The sequence below is a fragment of the Styela clava genome, chromosome 10 (genome assembly GCF_964204865.1).
Source record: "Styela clava chromosome 10, kaStyClav1.hap1.2, whole genome shotgun sequence".
Taxonomy (NCBI): domain Eukaryota; kingdom Metazoa; phylum Chordata; class Ascidiacea; order Stolidobranchia; family Styelidae; genus Styela; species Styela clava.
Window position 1 is genome coordinate 12260488 of NC_135259.1, and position 26778 is coordinate 12287265.

The window sequence follows — 26778 nt, forward strand, 5'->3', positions numbered from 1 at the left end:
ACATGTAGCACGGGTTAGTTTGGTGATTCAATTAGCGAGATAGCATTAAAATATATAGACACGAAAGCCAAAACGAATTTCATCATTTACAGTAAACTATCGGTACAACTTCGCAGGCATCATTACCAGAAGCTAACCCCGAGCACTATGAGTACGCTACACGCGCATTTTACTGCGTTCCATCTCTAGTGCGAGCGGCAGCATGTTTCACCTGTCTCGGGGATGTCAAAACAAAAAGGCATTTATGGTGCATTTTTCAATTGTGTATCGTGTTATCGTTTCGATCTACTAAAAAACCATAACGCCGCGACAACAAATAAAAATGGGATAACATATTATTTGCACAAATATCCAGACGTATAATGGTTGAAGCAGCACACACGATAGTCTCAGATGAACGCCTTCCATTCATGGCATAAATACCTTGCTTCGAATCAACGCATTATTTTGTAGGCTTTCGGGTTAATTAGCCTCGTCACAGGCTGCCAAGCGTGACGTTGTTAATTAAGTGAGTTTATGGTCCACTCGACCCTCGTCAGTAGCGGTAGCTCAGGGGAAGCGAATATATATGGTCAAACGTGAGGCTATATATGAAGGGTGGGCTCGAACCCCGCAAAGGTAGGCAGAATTGCATAAAAAGTCCAGCAGACAAGTGGTTGTAAGAAGAGAAGGAGCAGACGGTCCGAAGGGTGAGCGGGAGCAGCCAGCTGACGGGGAGGGGCCAGCGGAGCCGAATACAAGAGCGAGAGCGGCAGACAGGACCGCTGACAACAGCGGGACAGACATAAGAAAGATGCCCAATAACATTGGAGCCAAGCAGGAGAGACCCTGTGGGCGAAGGAAATTCAGCAAGGGAGAGAGGGAAAGGAGTAAGTTCATGTGAAAAAAGTACACAGTCCCCCCATATTATAAGTTACAAACTAAGAAAGCAGTGAGTGAATAGCAACAAGCCCGTTAAAAAGCCCAAGTCGAAGCAGCGGTAAAATGAAGAAACTGGTTATAAAGCAAGAAACAGCGACCTGTCTGGCAGGCGATAAATGAAGAAGGATAAAGCCGTCATCAAACTGCAAGAAGCAGCGAGTCTGGCAGGTAAAATGAGAAGAGAAGCAAGAGGAAGCAAAAAGAAGAGTGGCGAACTGAAAAAAGCAGCGAGCCTTCCCGACTGGGGGATAAGAAAGCCCCACCCACCGCAGAAACCAAGAAAAAGTGTGTTGTGGGATGTGAGAGAGTAGGGACTGAATAAATAACAAATCCCCAGCAAGCCGTCATCAAACTGGTAAAGCAAGTTGAAACAGCGCCTGTCCGGCAGGCGGTGAAATTGAAGAAGAGTGGAATAATAATATTAAAATCAGCGACCAAACAAGCAAGCGCAGGGATGAAAGCCGTCATCACCTGTCCGGCAGGTAAAATGAGAAGAAGAGTGGCAAACTAAAAAAGCAGCGAGCGCCTAAGGAAAGCCCACCCACCGGGTGTGAGAGAGCAGTAGGAATGAATAAACGAAGTCCCCCAGCAACAAGCCCGTTGAAAAGGAAAGCCGTCATCAAACTGGTAAAAAAGCAAGTTGAAAAGAAAAGCGACCGCCGGTAAAATGAGAAGAGTGGAATATTAAAAGATCAAAAGCAGCGACCAAACAAGCGCAAGGATAAAAGACGTCATCAAACTGGTGAAGCAAGAAGCAGCGACCTGTCCGACAGGAGTATTAAAAAAAAGTAAAAACTAATCCCGGCGAGAATATTAAAATAGGGAAAAAGCCATGTCATCATCAAACTCAAGTTGTGAATTAGCGACCTGTCCGGCAATGCGGTAAAAGCCGTCATGAAAGACTGGTGGTTGAAGTTGAAGCAGCGACCAAGCAAGCGCAGCGCGCAAGTTGTTAGTAAATATACAAATTCCGACAGGCGGTAAGAATAATTTAAAGTTCAACAAATCAGCGAACCAAGCAAGCCTACAAAGACAAAAAACGTTTGTTTATGTATACATGGCAGAAGCACCTTGACCTTGTCATCAATTGCTTAATATAACTCTTTCCCGCGCCTCAAAATAAACTCACAAGTTTTTATAATATAATCAAGTATTATAATATTCGTCACAGACCGATAAATTAGACAATATACAACAATATAAAGAGAAGGCAAACTTAAAGAATACAATATAGACGGAAAATAGGAGAGCAAACGCAAGAAACTATTAACAAATGTGATAAATACATGGTAAAAATGAGCGGTAAGACATTTTCAGATGATTCCCAAGAAGTTACTATTATTTAGACAACTCACACCCTGGGTGAGACGCCGGCACAGTTAGGTCACTTTGACCCAGTGGTTCCCAAAGTTGATTGACCGGGGGGCCAAAATTAGAAGCAGAAGGATGTAAGGGGGGCGATACCGGTACGTATGATTAAGATACCTGTATAGTTGAATTGTTACGAATATGCACATGCTTGAACTGTGATAATGCTTTACCAATTAACAATATCTAGAACGCGAAAAGGTAAAAACATAAAGTGTCAAACTATTTCACTTAAGCTTGGCCGACAATATTAAATCTTTATGCGGGCCGAAATTGGGCCGTGGTGGGAACCACTGCTCTAACCAGACTATATATAATATTTACTGTTACATTTGAGTAAGTGCAAACACGACAATGAAAAATCCCATCATGTATTTTCCTATACCCATATCTTGTTTTACTAGATAAAGATATACCGTAATTTATTTTCATTCAAAAATGAGGGTGAATATTGCGAGAACAATGTAGAAGAATTATGAAAGAAGCAGCAAATATCAATATTATATACAAATGATGTTACAAGAAGATAAAATTTACTTTTGTACATTGTTACATCACAGCACACTCAATCGATTAAGAACTTTTCAAATGCAAAGAATGTTTCAAACTGGTGTAACATAGAATGTATGTACTGGGACCCTGCAAAAAATAAAAAAACGATGTTCAACTCAAGTATGTACTCAGGTTAATATGAATAAAATTAAGGTACTTTAACAGCCAGGTAGCTTGTGGCTGTTTGTGGAAACGTTTATTGTGTGACTAATAGTTTCATTGATTCATCTATAATTTGGTCTCTTTACTAAGGAGAACATACCATTGAATACTGACTAAATGCCTGTCGACATAAGTAACACTAAAGCTGTTTCAACAAATTTACGACTCGTGTAAAACCACAGCAACAGATATAAATAATGAAATATTTACCGATGGTACAGACGTTCTTGATACCTCATGATCATCATATTTATACCAATTATTATCAATCGGACTTTTACATGATGCAACATCTGTAAAATATAGGTGAGAAATAGATGTTATTGACTACAAATAGGATGAATCAATGATCAAAATTTACATTTTCAAAACCTAATCGAAACATCAGAGCACATGGTGTTTCAAATAAAATCGCAGACTAACAATGCCAGAAATTTCTATATTCTTATTTTATAGTTGATCAGTTTCAACTTTTTTAATCAATCTGGATGTGCGAAAAGCAGCTAAAAAAAGTTTGAATAAAAATAAATGCCCAGATAAACAATGGAATTTATTTTGGGAAAGTCTTAGGAATTGTCTGAGTACCATGTATGCCTGACATTCGTTTACCAGGGTTTAAATCTAAGATTTTCAACTGGTTATGCAAATGCACATATTGGCTGTTACATAAGGAGTCCTATGTAATGTTGAAATTCATATTCAAACTTACAATGTCCACTGTCCAAACTAGCTCCATGGTGATGCTGTAAAAAAGGAAATAAAGATATTTGACGAACAGTATCGGTGCAATATTTGGTGGGTAATTCGAGTTAGTATTATAGTTCAGAATGTCAAGTATAAGGAAGGTAATTATTCTGACAAAACCTATCTAAAAACTTTTCTTTTGTCATAATAAATATAATTTTTTTATATAATAATATGTAATAACACATTTTTTAGGGTATCTTAACAGTACCACATAAAATCAAATTCAACAGGGCCAGTTTAAGAGGAATTGGTTATCGCTAAAGTATGCCCTTTTATACGGCGCTTACTCACACCATCCACTCAGAATGAGGCTCTGCACAGAGGCAAGCACTGACATCTAACAATATGTTAAGGGCTACAATTTATTGAAAGGGATAGAATCTTTGAGGTTGGCATTGCCTATTCAACTTATTTAATCCTGGAAATGGTTTTACAAACAAGCCAAAATATGAAATCATAGATTATCTCCTATAAAATTGCAATGACAAACCTAATTTAATTCAAGAAATTGATGATGAAAAGTACATACCGAAACAGCATACAACTGATAGGAGTCTTTTTTTTTCGATCCTTTCACATATTCATTTAAGTTTAAATTCTTTTCCGGAAACTTAACCGAAGTTTGCACTTTATCGCCCCAACGTCCACAGAAAGAAAATCTGAATTTTTTAGAAAAGTTTGAGAAAATGGAGGAATTTACAAAAATCAACTGGATGAAATTATTTACTGAATGTGACAACTGAAAACGTCATGAATTAGGATGGGATTCTAATATTCATTCTGAGACGGAGCACGAAGTCGATGAAGTGGATTTATCATGTAGGCTACCACAGGGGAATGCAACCTGTGGCCCGCGGGCCATATGAGGCCTCAAAAAAAAATTGTGCGGCTCGCGAAACGAGTTTTTAATTCAATTTGGTATGTGTGAGTAATTCCAATCCCTTTGTGTTGGGAGCCTATATCTGAGTCCAATTTGTTATCTATGCCTTAAAAGCTGGCTTGTGTAAACAACGCATGTCACAAGATCAATAACCAAAATTTTTGTGCCTGTGCCAACTACAAGATAGCCTATGTTAAGGTGAGGCCTGCAGTTTTACCAGTTATTTCTATCTGGCTCTCCTGTATTAAAGGTGGCACACCCCTGATGTAGCGTACCATGGCCTCTTGTCAGGTTTACCTAGTTCATGTTGGGCATGGGATCAGTTAGTCGGATATTTTTTTTTCAGATGCATTGACTTGATGGTGCAGGAAGTAGTAATTGACTAGCAGATATGTGTCGTTAGAACAAGATTTTTGAATTTTTTATGGCTAAATATGAGAGTGTTTCCAGGACACTTTGAATGGAATTATATTAAGGACCAAAATTTTCTAAAGATCAAACATATCTGGTACAAGAAATTAAGACTAAAATTGCACCAGCATGATGAATTGCTATTAAAAGCCATTTAGTCTACCTTTTGAAGTGGATAAACAGAACAGGTGGTAACTTCCAAATTTCCATTTTTCTCACAGCATCTCTCTCTGTTTTACAATTCGGACATCTCCATTTGTTATCACCTGATAGTTTCTCAACTTCCGAGAACTTCTTGATGCAGTCCTATATCAAAATTTTTATGTGAAAAAATGGTTTCTATGTTTTGTTTTGACTTCTTATGCAAATAAATACATAAAGGACAAACATATTTTGTTATGTTAGATATAAAGATTTTGAATTTATTTCCAATTAACATTTTCAATTTTTTAATTTCTGATATCTAAATTAAAATTCCTAAAAATACTTCTTTTTTGTTAAAAAAAACAATTCTAAAATCACCAACTAGTTAAAAATATTTTCACAAAATATTTGATTTACATATAGGTATATTATTGACTATCTTAGTATCTTTGATCAATTCTAAAAAAGTTTATGAAGCTAACGAAACTTGAGTAGTTTTACATTATTACTCATCTTGTGTAAGAGGTTATGATATCACTCCGAGTGATGCTATTTTAAGATGGAGAAAAAGATTCATTCTCACATGTATAGAGCAGCTATTTTGCGATGGTACAGGGAGAGACAAATACATGAAAACGTCAAATTTTCTCGAAGTTTTTTTGCAATGTAAACATTGAACTGTCGCCTTAAACTGACCCTGGAAATGTAGAAAATGAATTTTATTATTAGACATTTTAAAACTATTGACTAAAAATATACAAATGGGATTTCTATATTCAAATAATGAATGCTAATCAAATCATTTTGACAAACAGAAAATAAATCATGGTATATGCTTTCGAGAGCCATGATAGTTTCAGATATAAATTTTTACCTATTTTTTATTTGACCTGAAGTGTACTTATGCATTGTGATTGTGGGAAATTTTTCAATTTCTCTGAAAAGAACTGATAAACCTAATTCTGAATTTCAGTAGTTACAGATTGAAAAGTTTTTTTTTTTTAAACTTTTTTCAGTGTCCTACGAGCATGATAAATTTAATTCACCCAAATATTTTCTGTTTCATTCCAATTCAAGGGAATAATTTTATATGATACACTATGTGACTATAAGGTTCTATGTCTATATATTTGAGCTTTGCTCGCAATTTAAGAAATAACAGTGATACATAAGTTACCTGAAAGAGTTGAACAATAATGGATTTGTTTAAACGGTTGTGATGTTCCCACGCAATTCTTGCAGCTTTATTATCATTCATATTATCATTGTCTTCTTCTTCAACGTAACTCCTTTCCTTTATTTCATTCAGATCTTCATGGAGTCCGTCCATCAAGAACAATAACAGTTCCTGCGTTAAATTTGATGAATGGTAAGTTACAAAGCAAATTATTTTTGGAACTACTCAATTGAAAATTTATGGTCAACACTGATCGTAATCAGCTACCTATTTTAAATTGGTTGCTTGTCAAGTTCTCAGTTGAGAGCAAAGTTTATACACACATCAATTTTAGTATCGTGATAGGCAATTTCTGAACATTGATGTGCGATAAAAAATGAAAGAATGCTGAATTCCCAACTATCAAACACAGAAGAAGAATTTTTTAAGTTGTCGTATCATCCGCCAATTTTGAAAAAAAAGTAATCAAAAACTAATCATGGTTAGCAAATTAGATCTTGCTTTGCTAGAATCACAGATTATTAACAAACTTTTATTCAATCTCATGCCCGTTCAGGATTTAGCAAGTTGTGAAAGCTCTCTATACTGACGTGGAATGATATCGTTCCTTGCAATAAACAATACATTCCTGAACATTACAGCACAGTAAGTCAAAGTAGTTTATTTGATTGATTATCAGAAATGAACTTTTTGATCTTCTGTCATTATGGACCGTGGTCATCTTTTGGTCTGGGTTTTAAAGCTGTACCTGTTTAAGTTTGGATTTTAGGTATTGTCTCATTTTTTTACATTTTTACGTTTGGCTGTACAGATCTGAAAATTACAATACTGCATTTTCTCAAAACCTTAAAATGTGGCATAAGATAATTTGGTTCTACTGTGGTAAAGACAAAGACTGAAAAATTCTAATTTGAATGTTAAATAACATTGAACAAATCTTTCACCTGTGAATCCTGTTGAGTGTAGCCACCAAATCTTGAATTGAATTTAGCAATAGTATGACGAAAATCTCGAGGCGTTAAATGTCTGTACTGACCACCCCATGATGCTTTCATAAGCATCGAAAAACCATCTGTAATTTCACCTCCTGATCCCAAGAAATTTTGCCTATAAATAACCATAAATTAGATATTAACCATAATGCACTCATGGCAATGCTGATAAAGGTTAAGAATTTCCTAATTATTCCAGGGAAAAGGAAAGGTCTTTCATCCGGTTACGATTACAAGTCGGTATAGGAATAGTCAACCAGTACATCGTTTTGGATGCATGCACCGCATAAGTCCCATATTTCCTAAATACGAAAATCTTATCCCCTGTCTATTATCCGTAAGACCCAATGATTGTGGTTTAGATTTTAGACTTTTCCCGCCATCAAGTACTAAAAATTAGAGATTGATTACCAAGTTAGTTGCAAGTTAGCAAAACAATCTGTAGGTCTCATGACATGCCCAATATTGCTAGGATTTTCATGCTTATTCTGGAGTTAAAGACAGACAATCAGACAGTTCAAACATACAGCAAACAATCAAATTTACTGTAATATAAATAAAAAAAAAGGATACACACACACCTGTTAATGTGGTCTTTATATGTGTTCATTAGAAAATATTCGACGAGTAGAGTCGTATTGAACATGCATTGTAAAACCGAATTCATATAACATGTATTTCCCAGATTCATTAAACCACAAAGACCAGGGCCTGATCCACCAGGGGCAGGATGGAGTCTATCAAGTTTCAAAGCAAAAATATTCGGATCATCTGGAACAGCTTGCGATTCAGGTGCTCTGTAAGGTTGGCATAAAGATGTACGATGAAAAAAGAATACAAAATAATAGTATTAAAATTCAGTTTAGTAGATAGGTAATCAATTTTCACATTATTCAGTCTTGAAGAAAATCTAGCTAACTGCGGTGTACCCTTTTAAATTTGGATTCAAGCACTTTACCCAGGGTGTAAAAAATTGAGTAGGCAAAAAATGTTTAGCAGCACTGTAAAGTAAAATATCAATCTATTCATTAGACAAACACATTTAAGGTTTCAAAATCCAAGCAATGACGCTTTGCTTCCAACTCTAAAAGAGTATTTTTATCAATCTAAACTTGTATGATGTACCGTGTTTCAAGTTGTAAAATATAATAATAGTAAAAATCAGGTAATATAATATACCTTGGTTTGTTCTCTCTATCTGGTATTGAAGGTTTTGGTTTGGCATAGTCCGTTATTGGAGTATCGTCTTTGAGTTGAGCGATATTAGGTGAAGAGCTTGATCGTTTGAGGCCTCCATGAGCAGGAGCTTAATAATAGAGTTATAAATAATAAAAACTAACAAAATGCCATGAACAAATATGATAACAATGAATGTTGAATGGAAATTTGACTTTTAAGGATGAATGCCAAAATTGTTAAACTTGTAATTATTATGTGTATGACATCAGGATTAGGATTTACATATTTATCCTAGAAGAGCAGAGATGATAAGACAGCTCAATTGTGTGGCGAACAACGACGTCTCGTCCTGTTACCAGTCCATGTCGGTTATGGGATTAGTTATCCAGTTAGCTCTTTCAGATTCGTGGTAAATAAAAAATAGAAAGCCATTTTACTATTAATCATTAAATAACAAATGATTTGTTTGTTTTTGTGTAATGACGTATTGTAAAGACTGTTGACAAACGTTGCTGACCTCAGAACTATAATATACAGGTACCTATCGAGAATATCATTTCATGATAAACGTTTAAAATTTTTTAAAGTTCAACTCTATGAATAAGAAGTGTTGTGAAGTATAAATTGATAATTTTTAAATGTCAAGTCTTATATGCTTTCAATTTCTGGCAAGCAAAACAACAGCTTTCACGATAAAAAACACAAAATATGTACATTACAAATTGAAAAATATAAATCGACCTTACCCTGTGCATTTCGGGAAGGAATCGAACCGATGGTAAATGATAATATTATATTGTAAATCTCAAAAACTTCACTAATGGTACAGGTACATTTTGAAATACTGTAAAAATCCCAGAGTACAATCACAAAGCCAAAGTATTGGAAAATTCAATTCACAAAAGCTCCAGATATGTTTATGTAAAGCAGGGGGTGTGCAACATTTTTTGTTGGCGGGCCATATAAACATCTTCAGACATCTAAATGGGCCACACAAAAAATTTAGTTTATCCGTGTACACAAAGAATTAAAAACATTATCACAATGAAAGATTCAACGCATCGACAAGAGTAAAAAAACATGTAATTCTACCCTTGTGACTGTGAGTGCCTCTTTATTAAACATAAACTGTCAGATTATGATTTCATGTTTGATGGGGAAAAATCTGAGTGTTGACAAGGGCCACACTAAATGGCTTGGCGGGCCGGTTTGTGGCCCACGAGCCACCTGCTGCACATCCCAATCTCTAACTCTCATTATAATTTGTAACGTACCTCAATGAACAACTCAACCTTTTTTACCCGCCCACGCTTAACTTAGATAAACCGAAGAAAAATTCTGAAATAACGTTAATTCCAATTCTACAGCTATCCTTTCACCTTACACACAGTCTCTACGCAAATCCTCGCCTATCAAGTTTCGTTTCACCCTGCAAAAATATCACTGATGGCGTTGTTCCATAGACCATAATACAAATGCCAAAGAGAAGTTTCAAATCCTTACCAAAACTAACAAAGAGTATAAAGAAACAATGACTGAAACACAATGGTAACTAAAAGTGAAGATCTCACACAATAGCATCTAAAAATCATTTCAAAAATCTTTAGAATTGAACGACTATCAACTGAAACTGCAGTGCAGAAAATGCTACACTCACGACAGAATTTTAAATCAAATATTTACTAAACTACCAAATATCTTTCAAAAAAGAAGATATCTTCTAAATATAAATTCTGTTAGAATATCAGCTACCTGAACAGATAAAATGATTTTTCACATTTACTACAATATAAATATAGCATTCACTCACTCGTGAGTGAATGTTATATTTATATTGTAGTAAATTTGAGAAATTATCACTCTATCAAACAACAACCTACTACTAGTCAAACAAGGTTGTCATCAATACAGTAATGTATTATTAATAAAAGCATAACATATTGATATATTGGGGATTAGTTATTCATTGAAGCAAACATTAACGTAATACATTTTGAAATTAATAATAATTAATTGCTTTTAATACATTATCAGAAAATGGTCAATAATTGAACACCATGAAGACCAACCAGAAAGATATTTCCTATGTTAGGAATATGATTTGTTAAATAAAATTGATATTGTATTTGATATGGGTATAAGGATGCCAAAAACGATTATTGACCTACATAAGGATCGTTTTGTTAATGTGTTGTTGTTCATTATGCTAGTATTCCATATCTTGTTGTTATAATAAAAAAAAAAATCGCATTTCGCATCGCATTAACAACTGGACCAATTGCTTTAGAATTATCAGTGGTTGAAGATTGTATTTTTCGATACAAGGCTATTACTTTTAAATATTTCAAAAATTTCTGTGGGCTCTATGGGATTTGTTTTTTGTGTGCGATGACGCCATAAAAAATTGTGCATTTTGTGGGGATTCCACATTATTACTGTATTATGGTGGTCACTGGTCAGGTGAAGTCATTAAGATTGCATGCCTGCACTACTTTGTTTTGACCTTCGTGTCCATATACTTGAGCATCGTACTCTTGTTTCAACAAGGATTTCCAGAGTTGGTTCCACAGGGCGGTTCTCTGGGAACCACGAGCAAAGTCCCTCGCAAGATACCATTCGCGATAAATGCCTTAATTGTAAGTTAAATTAAATGTGATTTGTTTGATTCCTTGACGGTAATGTATTTCTGTTTGTTGGCTTTCTTCTTATTAATAGTGGCATGTGAAATAACTGACGGAAAGCAAAACTTGGTATTTTTATTAAAGGCCACAGAGTGTTGTGAGTCCCTGGAAATGGACCGCAATGAGTGGGAGTTTGAGAAATACTAGTTCAAACAAAATTAATGTGAATCGAAAAGATATTTTAGAGCAAGCGCCTGCAATTACTTTTTAATCACACAAAAAAAATTGACTCCCAAAGTCTTGCAACCTAAATATTTCAGAGCAATTTTTTATTTCAAAATTTATTTATTCAATTTGAAATATTTAAAAAAGCAATACTCGGTAGGAAGCACAAATATCAATCTGGTATACCATTGTTAGTCGTCATCCGATCTTTACTTGATGTTAATTTGCCTTTGTTTAAAACTTTTAATAACAACTAGCTCATCACATGATGTCACACTTCTTCATCTTACTAAATCTCTTCTACATCAGACTCACTCAGAATACCACCCTCAAAATTTTTAACCACACCTCCTTGAACAACTCAAATGGAAGTATCGAGGCAACAAATTTTTAAAATACAGAGAATATTAACTATCATTAAAAATATTACCAGTATTTTCATCACGAAGTGGAGCCTTTGTAATTTTCGATGCAACATTATTCGGTAACGTCCAGTGTGTAGTTTTAGTTTTATGATCCAAATAAAAATATCTTCCCGTTTGTCTGTCTAATCTCTAAAAATAGAGAAAAAGCAATGAACAATTATTGATAAATATAACTCTTAAATTTGTAAGCATATCGATGGAACAGACCACAATTAAACAAATTTCAATACTAACGGTTCATTCTTATTGAATCAGATTCCGAATTTGAAATTATGCTTTCGAGCAAGTGGATCTGTATGCATGAATTCATGATCATTCTATTTAAATCAAGAAATATTCGTGTTACTCTGTAGCAAGACTCTCGAATAATAGGTGTGGCACATCGTGGAAAGCGTTAGGAATCTGCTCGCCACCGCACCTTTTGATTGGCCTGCGTTGATTTGCAGGTTCGATTCCTGTTGGGAATAATAAAGGAATGCTGGACTTTCCATCTGAAACAAATAACTGGCTAACTAACCCCATACCCGGCATGGTAACCAGATGAGAGGATATGGTTCATCGATTTATACGATCAAGTCATCCATCGGCTTTCTTTTCCCCTGGGATGATGAATGTGTAAATCTTATCCTATCATACAATTTATGTTAAATTTTACTGAGAGAAATTTGGCAAATCAAGATGTTTTTACAAAAATAAATCTCTCCAGACTATGGTAACACCGTTCTCTACACTTTTTATACTAACCTTCTCCCAACTAAGTGGTAGATTAGTTGAACCTTGTCTTTTCAATGGATCGGACGGAGGAAGTTGAGGCAAGTCTGTGAAAAATAATAAAATATGTATTGAATAAATTACAATTATTAAGTATAGAATATTTAGAAATCCAGATGTAATGGAATGACAACTAAAATGAAAATAAAATATATTATGAGTTTATGACTTCGCTTTGTTTTCAAATGTACCTAGTTAAAAATGGAATATAAAGTTAGTTATTCATTTAGCTAAAAATATTCTAGAATTCTAAACAAGTTTTCATTAAAATAAATCTGGGCTGGAATGTATGAATATGGGCATGTTTCAATGATGCTATTGGAATCAGAGCTAAAGTCGTTTGAACTCCTCAGATTTGGAATTTTGGAAATATAATGGTGGAAATCAAAAAATCAACGAGTGGTCAAAGTTCGTTTTTTTCCTCAGAGTCTGAAATTGAAGCCGGGCCAAGTATGTTCAATCTGGAATCTGTTTTATAAATGTCTCAAATATTGAATCAGAGTTGTTTTTCAAATTTTCGATCACCGACTTCACAGCCGTAGAAAAAACTAAGTATGCTTCACAGTCAGTGGTGCTACAGAACACTGACTAGTGTAGGAGTAAAGTACTCCGACAATTTCTATATTCGCTCATAAAAATTTTATTACTGACTCTTTTCTTACAACATACCTCTGCTTATAGGAGCCTTCACTGTTGGTTTCGGTTTTGCTTTGAACTTCTCTGCTGTATCATTAGTCTTTATTAATTTTTTTTGTGGCGCGATATCCTTCGGTTTCGGTGTAATTGGTTTTGGTGTAACTTTCCGCTCTGGTTTGATTACTGCTGGCTTGTCTTCTTTGATTGTTGACGTAGGAGGAACAGTAGGCTGAGGGGCATGGGTAACGGCATCTGATTTATCGACGACCACCAATTTTTCAGGTTTATTCGTCTGTGGGATTTCATCTTTTCGAGGACCGGCGTCTAAATTTTTTTGTTGATCAGGAATTTTTATAGCATCATCTTTTTTGTTTGCAACGACACTCGCTACAGGTTTTCTACCTCTTGGAACTGCAGGTGTTGGGATTTTCTCTGGCGGCTTCACTATAACTGGTTTTGGTGTTGGTGGAGATTCTGGAGTGTTTTTATTCTGATCAACGCTATTGGTTTCCTTAGGTACATCAACAGGTGTTGTTTCCTTAACTACTTTTGTTGGCTCATTTTTGCGTATGTTCTGAAAATGAATTAAGTATATTGTTACAATTTTATCAAATAAAACGACACAAACTGAAGGTGTAGTTATACGACAACCAAGCAAGTTTCGATATTTAGTTGAAAAATCCATCTCAGATTCAATGGCTCAAAAAGCTTGCATCATATGCTACTTGATGGCAAAATATGGCCTATGTGATAATTTTGTCATGCAATCAATCAATTTAGTATAATCAAAATAAATGAAGTCATAAAATACCATATACTGTATTTTATGGATAACTTAATCCCCATTTTTATCCTAAAAATCGATTGTGCACCTAATGTGTGGATCAGGTTGTGCTTTATGCTTTATTGCCTATACTCAAACCAGGTACCAGTACCATTTTATATCCTGGTGCGCCTTTTATATGGATAAAACCCTGATTTGTTGACGACGGGAATGTCTTCAGATATGAAAGTATTCAGGCATATCAAAGCGACCAAGATTTCAATATTACTTTCACATATTGAGCTATTTGTCATTGAAATTTGGTTTACATTTTTATTTTAACATAACCTACCAAATTGACCCAAACCAATCCAAAATGAAGATAAGGACATGGAAAGATCTTTTCAAAATTTTTTCCAACTAAATCATCTTACCCTCATTAGATCTGCAACTTCCTTTTCAGCATTTTTTCTTTGTCTTTCTTGTTCTTCCGCCTCTTCTTTTAATTGTCTTTCATATGCCTCAATCTTTAGCAATCTGGGAGCAAAAATACTGTAAATTATATACAGAGAAAGATAGTGTTTTTAGATCTATTTTTTAAAATAAAACTAACATAATACCAATCAAACACAAAAACCTATCAAGACATGGATACACCAAAACAGCAGTGTGACCTACTTTGCCACATAAACGAGATATTATATTGTGTTGCATGTAGGAACATAATTTGGATAGCCAGAACATTGCATGCTCATACATTTGTATGCATTGACTGGGGTATTAGTGCCAATCGGGATAAATATTGAAAAATTTAAAAAGATTCAATTTGTCCGTAACAGTTACTGGTTATACACTGCCCCAGAAAAAAATAAATTTATCAATAGGATGTATTCAGAGGTAAGCCAATATCGTAGCTGTAAAAATTAAATTATTTTTTCGTCTGTTATTTCCCGCTAATATGTGATGGAGTTTGCAAAGTCTGCATTTATTAAGTGACATGATTTTGTTGCAACATGGTTGTACAATCGAAAAACAATCAGAGGAGAAACACTTTAAATATATTCAGAGCTAAATTTCGTCCTACAGCTGAATTCTTGATTTTACTTACTTTTTCTTGTCTTCCAATTCTTTTGTTTTCCTTTCATCTTCTTCTTTCTTTTTCTTAATCAATTCAATTCTATCGATAGATGCAGCTGCTTTAGCAGAAATTTGAGAAAACTCACTAAAAACAGATACACATATTTATCCCGGGGAGATAAAAACCGATTAGATGGCTCAATCACATGGAGAATCACGACCTCTCGTCCAGTTACTAGTCCATGTTGGATATGTGATTAGTTGCCAGTTATTTGTTTTCGAAAACATGGATTTAATGGTGGAAGAAGCCGTAACCGACTAGCAGTTATGTGAAACCCCCTAGACTTTAGGAAGAATTCAGAATATTTTCATTTCAAAAGTTTATCATTTGAAATTTAATGGTCAGGGCATAAAATGGACTCTTCCTTCAACCTATTTTATTATTTTACTATAATATGACAGATAAAAAAAAAGTGACAAAAATTTTATAGAATTTTTTAGAATTTGTTAAGTCTCAAGGCCCCCCTCAAAAATAACCAGCTAACAAAAAGATAAAAACAACAGATAGTGAGGCAAAAGCATGTTTTATTCACAAAACAGGTTGAAAATACATGGATGGAACATAAATACCCAAAATGAGAAAAAAAGAAAAAAATGAAGAATATGACGGGTAAGGTGAAATATTTTTATTTTCAATTAACTTCACGTTCCCCCCAAAATTGTCTACGCCCCCCTTTTGGGACACGCCCCACCGTTTGAAAACCACTGTCCTAGATAGTGATTCGAAAGATAGGCTATTGTAAAATATCAAGATGACTACCGGGACTATATATATATTTAGTGTTGTTACAGATAGATTTCTTTAATTTTTTTTAAATTACTTGAATGAATCATATTCCATTTATTTATTATACACTTACGGTATCTATATTGTAAACTTAATAATATATAATATATAACTTAATACTATTATACAGTAAATCTTATGATAAAAAGAAAGTATTCTTTGAAGATAATCCTATAAAATGAAACTTAGCTTTTCATACCAAATTTGTCAAAGCTAAATAACTAACTAACACTGCTACTCGAGAGATTTAGGCATCCTAAATGACAGAATTACATATTTTTAGAAAAATTCCATTACCTCTCAGAATTATACGATGATGAGGGAGTTTCCGTTCCGTTAACAAAAGAAGCAGGAGGCCAATCTTTAACCCCGACAGAACTATCAACATCCATAATGTTCTTTGCTTTACTGATTTCAGTCTGTGGCTTCAAGTTACGACTTGGCATACTAGGTTTTTTGCTTCTATCAACAGCTGGAATGTTTTTCTGTTGGAATAAAATAAACTGTGAATTAATCTAGAGAAGAGTTGGGCCCTCAAACTGTGCTCTCAAACCCCAAAGTGGATCACCGATGGCCACGAGCAAGTGCCTTTAGTCGACACTATTAGCAATGAATACATGAATTTAAGTACCGGCAAATGAACTGTGATTCGTTAAATTGTTTAATGAAAATTCATTTATTCATTTATTTTCAATTGTTGTCTTTATATCATAAAATGTGGCTATAAATACCTGATCATTAACTCGTTTTATTTTTTTCATGGAGGAGTAGGGAGGGGGTCACAGAGTGCTCACAGTCTTTGGATCATAAAAGTTTGAGTAATATTGACTAAGAGATCAATTTTAATTAGGATAAGTAGGATTTAGGAGTATTAGGTCTATTATTATTATTACTTAGGCCTACTTTTTATAATTAGTAATATTGTATATTATACGATAATTAATAATATTAGACAAGCACAGATCAATACTGAATAGATTCGGATAACAATTTTTATTAAAAGGTTGCCAGACTTCACTGAGAAGCAACAAGAAAGACAATGTCTACCATTATCAAATTCTACTAAAACGGGGGTTCAAATGGCAAATTTCACGATGCAGTGAAACACAGTCATTTGTATTCTTACGAAACAAACTCTCAACAAAATTAAATATATCGAGCATTGTTCTATTGTTTTGGAACATGAGTTATAGAAGTTGTCAAGTTTGACTGGTGGTTACCAAAAATCAGTGTGCGATAAAAATGATTCAACAAAACACACCTTCCCAATTCCATTGGCAATCGTCGATGCAGTCGGTTTAGCAGAATCTGTGATATCGTTTTGAGAATTCTCAGCGGAACTAAGAAAAGACAAAAAATTAAAATGAATCATGAACGAAACGAAACAACAAGAAGCAATGTGCAATTTACTCCTATTTTGATAAATTGTGTAGGTTATATTAACCCAAAAAAATCTGGCCTTCTTGAAACATAGCTATATGTAAATGACTGGTTACTTATAGCATGACTTCTTCAGAGAGAAGGGAATTTTTTGTCAAATATTGCAAATGAAATTTGTCATAACAAGCATAACTATTTTCAAAATCATACTGTCTTGTATGTGTTGTTAATTAAAAAAAATAAAATATCAATTATCTATGGCCAATGTCTGAAATTTACCAGTTTATTTCCCATCACAAATTTTTATAGTAAAATTTTGAAGAGCATTAGTTCTGAATCAAAGACTTTTCTACCTACCTTTCAGTTTTCTTTGATGACAGATTGACATTCTGAGGCACACTGGGATACAAGTTATTTATAGCAGGGCTTGTAGGATCAGGTGTCTATGAGATAAAGACAGAATCGTCAAAAAAAAATCGTCAAAAAAAAGAGCAAATGTCGAACAGTGTTTTCATCCTATAAAGTGGTGGGTTGCTATGAATATTATGTGGTTTAGTAGCGTTTTAGAGCTCTTTCAAAAATAAAAAGTACGGTTAATAAAACCTGCATAAACATATCAAAATAAAAATCCTGATTTTTAAATGATTTTCAAATTCACAAACCTTGACTACAGATTCCCTTTTTCCAACTTCCCCTAAAACTTCTGCATCATCCCATTCTTTACTGTCTGAATCTTGTTCCTCATTATTTATAGAACTCTTATCAACTTGCTTAGGTGGTGTCAATGGTAGTAAATCGTTGAAATGAAAATCCGCTGGAATAAAAACAAGATAACAATGCTCAAATATATGGATAGAAGCAAAATCTCAAAGTCAAGTTTAAAAAAATTGAAATGAAAGTGTAATTGTGCATTATGAAATATATGCAAAATTCAATTGAAATATCAGGCACCATATGACTCGTAGAAAATTTGGAACATAAGACCACTTTGTGTTAAAAAATTACAAAACTCACTTTTATATTTACCAATATGAGCATCATCCTTTTGTTTGACATTTTTAGTCCAGTTTAAGCCAATTTTCTACTTATAACATTAAAAATTTCAATCCATTTTCAGACCACTAACTGGCTCTACTTAGGGACTAAATAGTTTATTTATTGAAAGTAAAAATAGTGTTTTTTTACTGAGGCTTGTAACACTTGTAATTTTTCTCGTTTGTAGAGTCGGTCGAGCAACTTTTGAATTTGTTGAGAATTGTGGATAATAATCCAACCAATCAATATAACCACCAGTAAGAACAACAGGATTACGTTTCAGAAAAATTTCTTGCTCCCACTGAAATAAATATTCATAATTATTATATATTGTATTTTACAGACCATAAGGCGAACCGGGAATTTAAAGATGAGACGCATCAGGTTATGAAACGCACTGTCAATAAATTGTTCAGGTTGGATTTTTATTCATACATAAGGTGCGACGCAATGTAGTGCAACGTAGTTTATTGCAGAAAACGTCATAGACAATAAAGCATTATTACCACACATAAGACGCACAGAGTTATAAGGCGCGCGAGAGAAACATGAGAAAAAAAGGATTTAGGGATTGGGCGCACTGTCAATTAATTGCTCAGATTGGGTTTTTACCTATTCTATAAAGCAGCGGTTCCCAAACTATGGGTCGCGACCCACTGGTGGGTCGCAAAAGGAGTCATATAGTGGGTCGTGAAAAGTTTTGATTATTATACTGGTTATAAGGATCGGTGGCGACTCCAATATGTAAATCTGCAAAAAACAAAAGAAATTGAATCTGCATTCTAATCTGTGAAAGTTTCCTTTTTATGATCTTCTCAAAAAAACATAAACTTGATAAACAAAGAATGACCATGTGGCTTTTTTACGCATAGCAGTTTTGTACACTGTACAGCACTTCTTACCATGTTTCCCCGGAATTTAGACAGGATTTAGATTTATTTTCTTTTGAAGAACAACACTATGGTTTTTTTTGGAAGAGGACTTTTGTGTTCATTTATCAAAAATAAAATTACATTGTAGAAAATCTCGAAATTTTTAAATAAACATTATATATAAACCGATATCCATTGTTTTTATTTGTATTTCCTATACAAAAATCAAGTGCCAAATATCATAATTGTGATAGTGACATCGCACAATCTTGAATAGTGGTGGGATCTTGACCTCACCTCAGGCCATTGAACCTTTCCTCTACCACACATTTTAAATTTATTTTAAGGGTAGGGTTTTATTAAAATCATTTTTAAAATTCAAATTAGGTCTTATTTTCGGGCCAGGTCTTATTTTCGAGGAAACACGGTAGTTCTGCGATAATTAGCCATTGCTGTGTTTTGTGTTATGTCATAAAAAGGTAAATGGGTCGCCATAATTTGTGGTAATAAATAGTGGGTCCCAACTCTAAAAAGTTTGGGAACCACTGCTATAAAGCGTAACGTAGTTTATTGCATAAAACATCCTAGGCAATAAAGCACTCACTACCTCACTATCAGATGCGCCGGGTTATAAGAAGAGAAAAAAAGAGATTTAAAGCAAGCCTTATGGTCGGCAAAATATGGTACAGGTAAATCAAGTTGAAAAGATTACTCAAACTCATAAAGTTAACTACAAATATATTAATATCTAGTAATGCTGTTTCCTCTATCTTCATACACTATTTATATTTGAAGCTAAATCTCAAAAATCTATATGTATGCAAATCCATTATTGGAATTCTCGGGATATTTGATTACTTCATTTTAATTTTGTTTCAAATTGGTATTTGTATAAACTTATAACAGAAAAGCTTATTTTCAATGAAATTTCTTTCTTTTTATATGACCCCGATTCAGGGTGTTTGCTCCGAACATCGATATCTAATAAAACGTAAAAAGCTACTAATTGCAAAAGGACCGGAATCTTACCGGTGCAATGCCAACACAGTTAAGTCTAACACTTTTAACCACTGGGTCATGCACCTTTCTAATTCATCGAAATTAAAAACGTTTCATATGGAACAATGTTGACTTAATGTAGTTTAAATTGATATCCAAAAAGTAGCACATCACCAACCTTCACAAGAGCATCGTTTAAACTTCTGAGAGGATCTTTCAAATCATCCAAACGTTTCAAGGTCCCGTTCCAATCAATCATAACGATAATATCTGGAATTGCCCGATTTTTCCATTTATCCAAGTGGTCAATATTAGTGATTCCTTCCTCGATTCTCTTACAAACTGTGCTGTAAGTAGAAAAGAAGAAATTGTTACGAATCTGACACAAAATTACGTCATAATAAAAACTGTTTTTATTCATCATAAAATTTAATAATATCTACACTGGTCAACTGATATCGGTAGCCTACATCTCATAGCCACAGAAGCATTTAATATACACAGTCAAAACTCAAACAATTCGGTAGACGGTAGTAGACCAAAAAATGAGAGTCAAAAATGCTACTGAACTCGAACGAAAACTCAGAGCTCTCGGCTGCCTCTCGACCATTTAATAAGCATCAGTTCAAGTCAGAATGTATTATAACATGTGTTGACAATTTTATATGATTTAGTCATAATTGCTCTTTCTTGCCTTTTTTGCTGTTGATCACGGCTTTAAAGTAAAGTAGTGATAATGGCAATGAGAAGAGGAAAACAGAACTATTGAGTCCAAAAATGAAAGCATTTATAAAGTTTACTTAAGAGTGTGGCACTAGACAAGCATATAGTGAATAGGATGATGCTGACCGTTTAAACCAGGGGTGTGCAACCTTTTCCGCAGGCGGGCCAAATATCAATAACTGGGGGTTCTTGCAGAAATGATGAGTCAAAACGTATATATAAATTTCCTAAAACTGTAATTCAAATATCTTGTCACACCCAATTTCAATGAATTCAGTGAGAAATTTGCTGCTGGATATTTTTCCCGACTATTTTTATCCAAATTTGCTTATGGAAGTGCTAGCAATTCGATATGACGCCCATTTTTAGAAAAAAATATATATAACCGAATAGTGCCATATTTAAAGCCTTGACTTTTTTTTTAAATGTGGAAAGTTCTCTTGGTTGAGATGTTTTAGATAAAAATCGCCAGGATTCGTTTGCAAATAATTTGCTGTCAAATCTTATTTTATATTAGATTTAAACAAAATCAACTGATAGGCTTGGACTAAAACTTGTTTAGCTTTTGTAGCTCTTAATATTATTTTTTTCTAACTGCTTTCCAGTTGCCTAATCTTCAATTGCCCGTTTTTACAAGTTCATAAGCGTCTGCTCCTCATTTTCCTTTGAATTATTCGCTGCTCAGCAAGTGACAGCTTTGTGAATCACGTTGTTCAAACTAAATTAAAAACTAGTTTAGCTGGCCGCAAACCATTTAAAATTGGCACTTCTCCGCGGGCCGCACAATTTTCCCTCGCAGGCCGCACTTGGCCCGCGGGCCGCACTTTGCACACCCCTGGTTTAAACGAAAAGATATATAACGATATTATAAAAAGGTAATATTTACCCAGGTTTAATATGGGTTTTCGGAACATTTATGCAATCTGGGTGTCTTATACACGACTCTTGAAATTCATCAGAAGGCCTGATATCAAGCATCAACACATCCAATTTGGTTGAGAATAAAATTTCATGTAGTTTTTCACAGGAAATATCTTTTGCACCTTTCGGAACAACTGACGGATTTTGTACAACTGTATTTGATTGTTTCACAGTGCTATCAACACCATTTGATTTGGGTGTGTTAACTGATTTTGGTGAAATAGTACCCTGAAAACAGAAATGTATAGGTATTAACCATTTTATTCCTGCGGAGTTGAATATAATTCATAAACGAATCTGATTTAGGGCTACTAAAACTCATCAAAAATAAACTCGTAAAAAATTTCAACTTCCGACTCCAGCTCCCAGAAAATCAAAATTTTCATGCAAGGCTTCTTTAGTAGCCTGTTAAGAACACTTCTTTTTCGAGTTTTAGTGGGAAAAGATAGAATTTACATATTAGGGATGGGCAATATAGAATACCGAATCCGGAGGATTCGAATGCCAAAGTATTCGAATCCAATGGGATCCGATAACAGGATTCGGTTTCCGCCTCTCCGGCGCCAAGCGTCAATTTTTGTATTTCGGGTTTCTAATTTATCAATTATAGACGAGCGTTTTTCTCGCGTGGAAATCTCTCTCGTTTAATTAAACTTGCGTCTGCTCGCAAAGAACCCGTAAATCGGTAAACATCAAACACTGTAATATCAATCGGCATATTCAGGACAAGAAGTCGGTAATATAACCTCACGGCGAGGACTCGTTATTGCACCATTTTTGCGTTTTCCTTCTTTGCTATCTAGCTAGCGTCATTTGTGCCGACTTACTGGTGATATTCCGATAATCTGAATGCAATAATCTTTAATTGTTTACAGACGTGCCTTGCCTCATTTTAAATTAAATGATTTTTCGCGACCTACGAGTTTTCCCAAAAAAATGATGCACGTAAACCAAAAGCCAGGCGTTAAATGTTATAACATTACTCGCCATTAATTTAGATCAAATATTATTTACGAATAATTTTATTATACCATTTTCCGAAATACAAAGTTATATCGCAAAACGCGAACAACTGTCACACTTTAATTTCACTCACAAAAGATTACATATTTTTCGGTCCGTTTCTATCGTTCAAGATAGACGCACGTCTGGCGAAGATAGTGACGTATTGAATTTGAGTAGGGCTAAGTCTGGGTAGATAATGATTAATGATAACATTCCTATCGTTCAAGATAGACGCACGTTCGATCGAGTGTCTGTAGCATTTTAGTCGCCGATAAATTTTGAAAAAGTTGCCGCATCTGACGAAGATAGTGACGTATTGAATTTGAGTGGGGCTAAGTCTGGGTAGATAATGATCAATGATAACATTTCTATCGTCCAAGATAGACGCACGTTTGATCGGAAGTCTGTAGTGACGTATAGAATAGTGACGTATCGAATTTGAGTAGGGCCATGTCTGGGTAGATAATGATATGTAACGATAATCATAGAAAATGAGTTAGTCTTCAGATGTTATTACCTAATAACTAAGTACGAAATCGCGTTTACGGGAACTTGGTTTTACGTGTCTTGCTCTCACAGAATAAATGGTTGATTTTAATTGATAGTGGTTAAATTTAATATTTTACAACGGCGCATAGGTTGCAGTGGCCACACGCTGGTTCTCAGCGGGTATGTTTTAGTATACTTGGCAGACTTACATTAATAATGATTTAACGCCGTTTCATGTCTATTTTGTATTTAACCGCTTACTATTAAAGTGTGTAAAGCGTGTCTTAATTTAGCATATCAGTATTTATTAGTATTTAGGGATTACATACATTTGGAACGATTGGAAGGCAAAAAATATTGTAATATTCCTAAATTTTATTGTCCTGGGAACTGCCTGTTTAGTATCAAATGAAATCCAATGTTCAGGACATTTCCAAATAGATAGCCTAATACATTTATAGTAAGTAATAAATTTGCAATTTTTTACCATCTAAATCCAGCAATGTAGAAATTCCCACTATTTGAATAAGTATGAAAATAGAATAGGATTCGGTATTCTGGATTCGATTTAACTATTCTAGAATATTCTAGAATAGTAAATTATTCTACATTGCCCATCCCTATTACATATTTATCCTGGGGGTGAGAAAAGCCGATAAGATGGCTTAATCATATGGCAAACCCACAACCTCTCGTCCAGTTACCAGTCCATGTCGGGTATGGGATTAGTTAGCTAGTTATTTATATTCAGATGCATGGACATGACGATGGAGGTAACCAAACACATTTACTTGAACCACCCTGCGTAATCCAGCAATTCGCCTGTACATAAATATTGCCCATAAGAATTGAACCTGCGGACCAATGCAGGATAATCAGAGGTGACTGGCGAGCATATTCCTAATGCTTAGCACAATGCGCCACACCGTCGGGCTGTGAATTAGGAATCTAGACATTTATCACCATTAAAATTCTGCCATTCCAACACTGACTCCAGGAACTTCAGAATTTAGACTTCTACTCCAGTTGCTAGGAGTTTGAAAATCTGACTTGGGTCCAGTAAAACATCCCGAAATACCAAATCCACAGTCCTTTACCAACTCGCATGGACTCTACCTTTTTCCTATTTTGTTCCATAAGTCATCTTCATGTGCAATAATACTATATCAAAACAACTCACATTTTTTTCCCCTGAATCTTTAGATGTTTCATCAGCTTTAGATGGTTCAGAACCATTTTTTATATCTTCATATCTATGTGAATAAAATGCATGTATGGCAAGTTAAACTATATTCTAGAGGTCGGCAATCATTTTGGAATAATATTTGATTTAGGGATTAATTTAATATTCTTAATAAGGTTATTCACTTAATTATGTGACTATACTGCAATATAAATTAGAAGGGATATGTAATGATATATTTCTCTTTGATTATTTTATGAACCAAATTATATTGTGTACAAAATAAACAACGGTTTATGACGATAAATAATATTGACCTTTTTCTCAAGCTGCAAGACAGTTTTTCTGCATGATCAATAGCCTCCGCAAACTTTTTTGTTCCCAGAAGGAGAGAGTAATGTCCTGAATCTTTCTTGAAGTCTTGTGATGCTCTCACTTTTTGAAATATATCCAGGTACCTGAAAAATTAGTATGTAAAATGGGATTTTGAACTATGTTGTGAATGGAAAATTGCAGTCTGAAAATGAATCATTTTATTTATTTATCAGATAAATAGTCGTAAGTAATAATACATTAAATTATTTTCTTAAACTTAACCATGAAATTTTACCCAGAAATAGCAGAACTAGGAATGTCCGAAATTATCGACATTTTGAATTTCAGATTTTAGAGAAATTTAGAACATCTTACTCAAAAAATTCATAATTTTAACAAGCAATTGATTTATGGCCAGAAAAGACTCCATCATTGCTGAAAACTGTAAAAAATAGAAAACCAATCATATCAATGTTTATTTCAACCCTACGGAATTTCACCTCATTAAATAGAAATTGATTTCCTTCTACATGTTCCACTTTAAACATAAGCCAATTTTGAATATGTTACCGTAGATACTACATATTTGAAAATATTATATTAAAATGCATTTAAAAAAGTATGTTAATCCGTTTTAGCAATTCCAACACCAAAAAAAATTATATCAAGTTTCTCCAAACTTTTTCCTATCATTTATTTCTAATTAAACACCATATAAAAATTGATGTCAATCCCTGATACCCCGTAAAAATACTTTTTTTTGAATAGCTTAAATAATTTACCTCATGTACAAAATATATCCTCTTTCTTCATCTCCGTTCAGACGAGCTGCTTCAGCAGCTTGGAATGTTTTATCACTGTGATTTATATGGCTGAAATATGAAGTATATAATTTTGTAAAATCGAGATGACTATTTAGAACACGTTTTATTAAAGATATTGTCAATTTTAAGTATTTTTTGTACTATTAAATTTCATTTTATTTTTATTTTAGTTTTTGAGAATTACAAAAAAATTTGGCCGTGCCAAGTGGATGGATCGTGATGGAAAAGTTTGAAAAACACTGATTTAGAAGATACACTTATGTTCAATGATTATTTTATTTTAATGCGATATTACATTTTTGAATGATGCTTATAATGCTTATAGAAAATCGCCGCATTAAAAATCACTCTTTTTGCAAAATGAGCAAATTGAATTTAAAATCACTTGATATTGAGATTAGAAGGGACAAAATTTTAGAAATCAAAATTACAAATTTCCCAAGAGGAGAAGAACAAGAGAAATTGAACAACAAAAAAACTACCACTTATAGCTGTACAGACACATACGGTACTTACATTTTTATGCTTCTGCCTCTGTCAAAGTCATATTTTCCTTTTTTATTCAATTCCCCGATAGACGATCCAATGTATAGCTTTTTCTTTTCCATTTTAACAATTATTAGATAATTTCGAATTCAGTCAGAAACTAATCAGAGACTGCATATCCATTATTTGCAGTTTGAGGTTTATTAATTTACAATATAAACTAAAAAAGGCCTCGCATGTAAGTTTTATATATAATTAGTGTAAAAGAAGATTTTTTATTTCGATTCATTCGCAAAAACAAAATAAACATATATACACAAAAGATTAAGGCGAAGAATCTGGAAAGTGAACAAAACCTAATAAAATAGGTTTAAAACGTATTAAACGCGTTCACTTACCAAAGAAGAAAGAAAACGAGTCACAAACACAAACAAATAAACATGAATATTGACGGCAGTCATTACTCAGGCGTTTCACTTGGTAATCAGGTTGCGTGCAATCTTTTCAAAAACAAAACAGTGAATTAAATATCCGCTGTGCGTGTGATGCGGCATGTAAACAAACAATCCGAAAATTCCTAGAATGAGGTGCGAAGGCATGTTTCCGTTCCATACTCAAACATATATCTAGTAAAATCCACTAAAACGT

General features: G+C 34.0%; 1 protein-coding gene across 1 annotated transcript; it reads right to left on the bottom strand.

Annotated features, from left to right (window-relative positions):
- Positions 1 to 2072: 2072 nt before the first annotated feature.
- Positions 2073 to 26350, bottom strand: LOC120337621 (ubiquitin carboxyl-terminal hydrolase 8-like). The gene is made up of 26 exons (XM_078116887.1): positions 26161 to 26350; positions 25603 to 25692; positions 24823 to 24963; positions 24503 to 24575; positions 21794 to 22056; positions 20363 to 20531; positions 18464 to 18614; positions 17941 to 18092; positions 17636 to 17721; positions 17160 to 17238; positions 16196 to 16383; positions 15083 to 15196; positions 14409 to 14511; positions 13245 to 13785; positions 12549 to 12622; positions 11810 to 11933; positions 8534 to 8660; positions 7936 to 8151; positions 7307 to 7469; positions 6363 to 6533; positions 5769 to 5882; positions 5205 to 5347; positions 4280 to 4409; positions 3713 to 3746; positions 3214 to 3296; positions 2073 to 2928 (listed from the first exon to the last, which is right to left on the bottom strand). Exons 1-26 carry the CDS (start codon positions 26250 to 26252, stop codon positions 2863 to 2865), a joined length of 3687 nt encoding a protein of 1228 aa, XP_077973013.1. The 5' UTR covers positions 26253 to 26350; the 3' UTR covers positions 2073 to 2862.
- Positions 26351 to 26778: the final 428 nt, after the last annotated feature.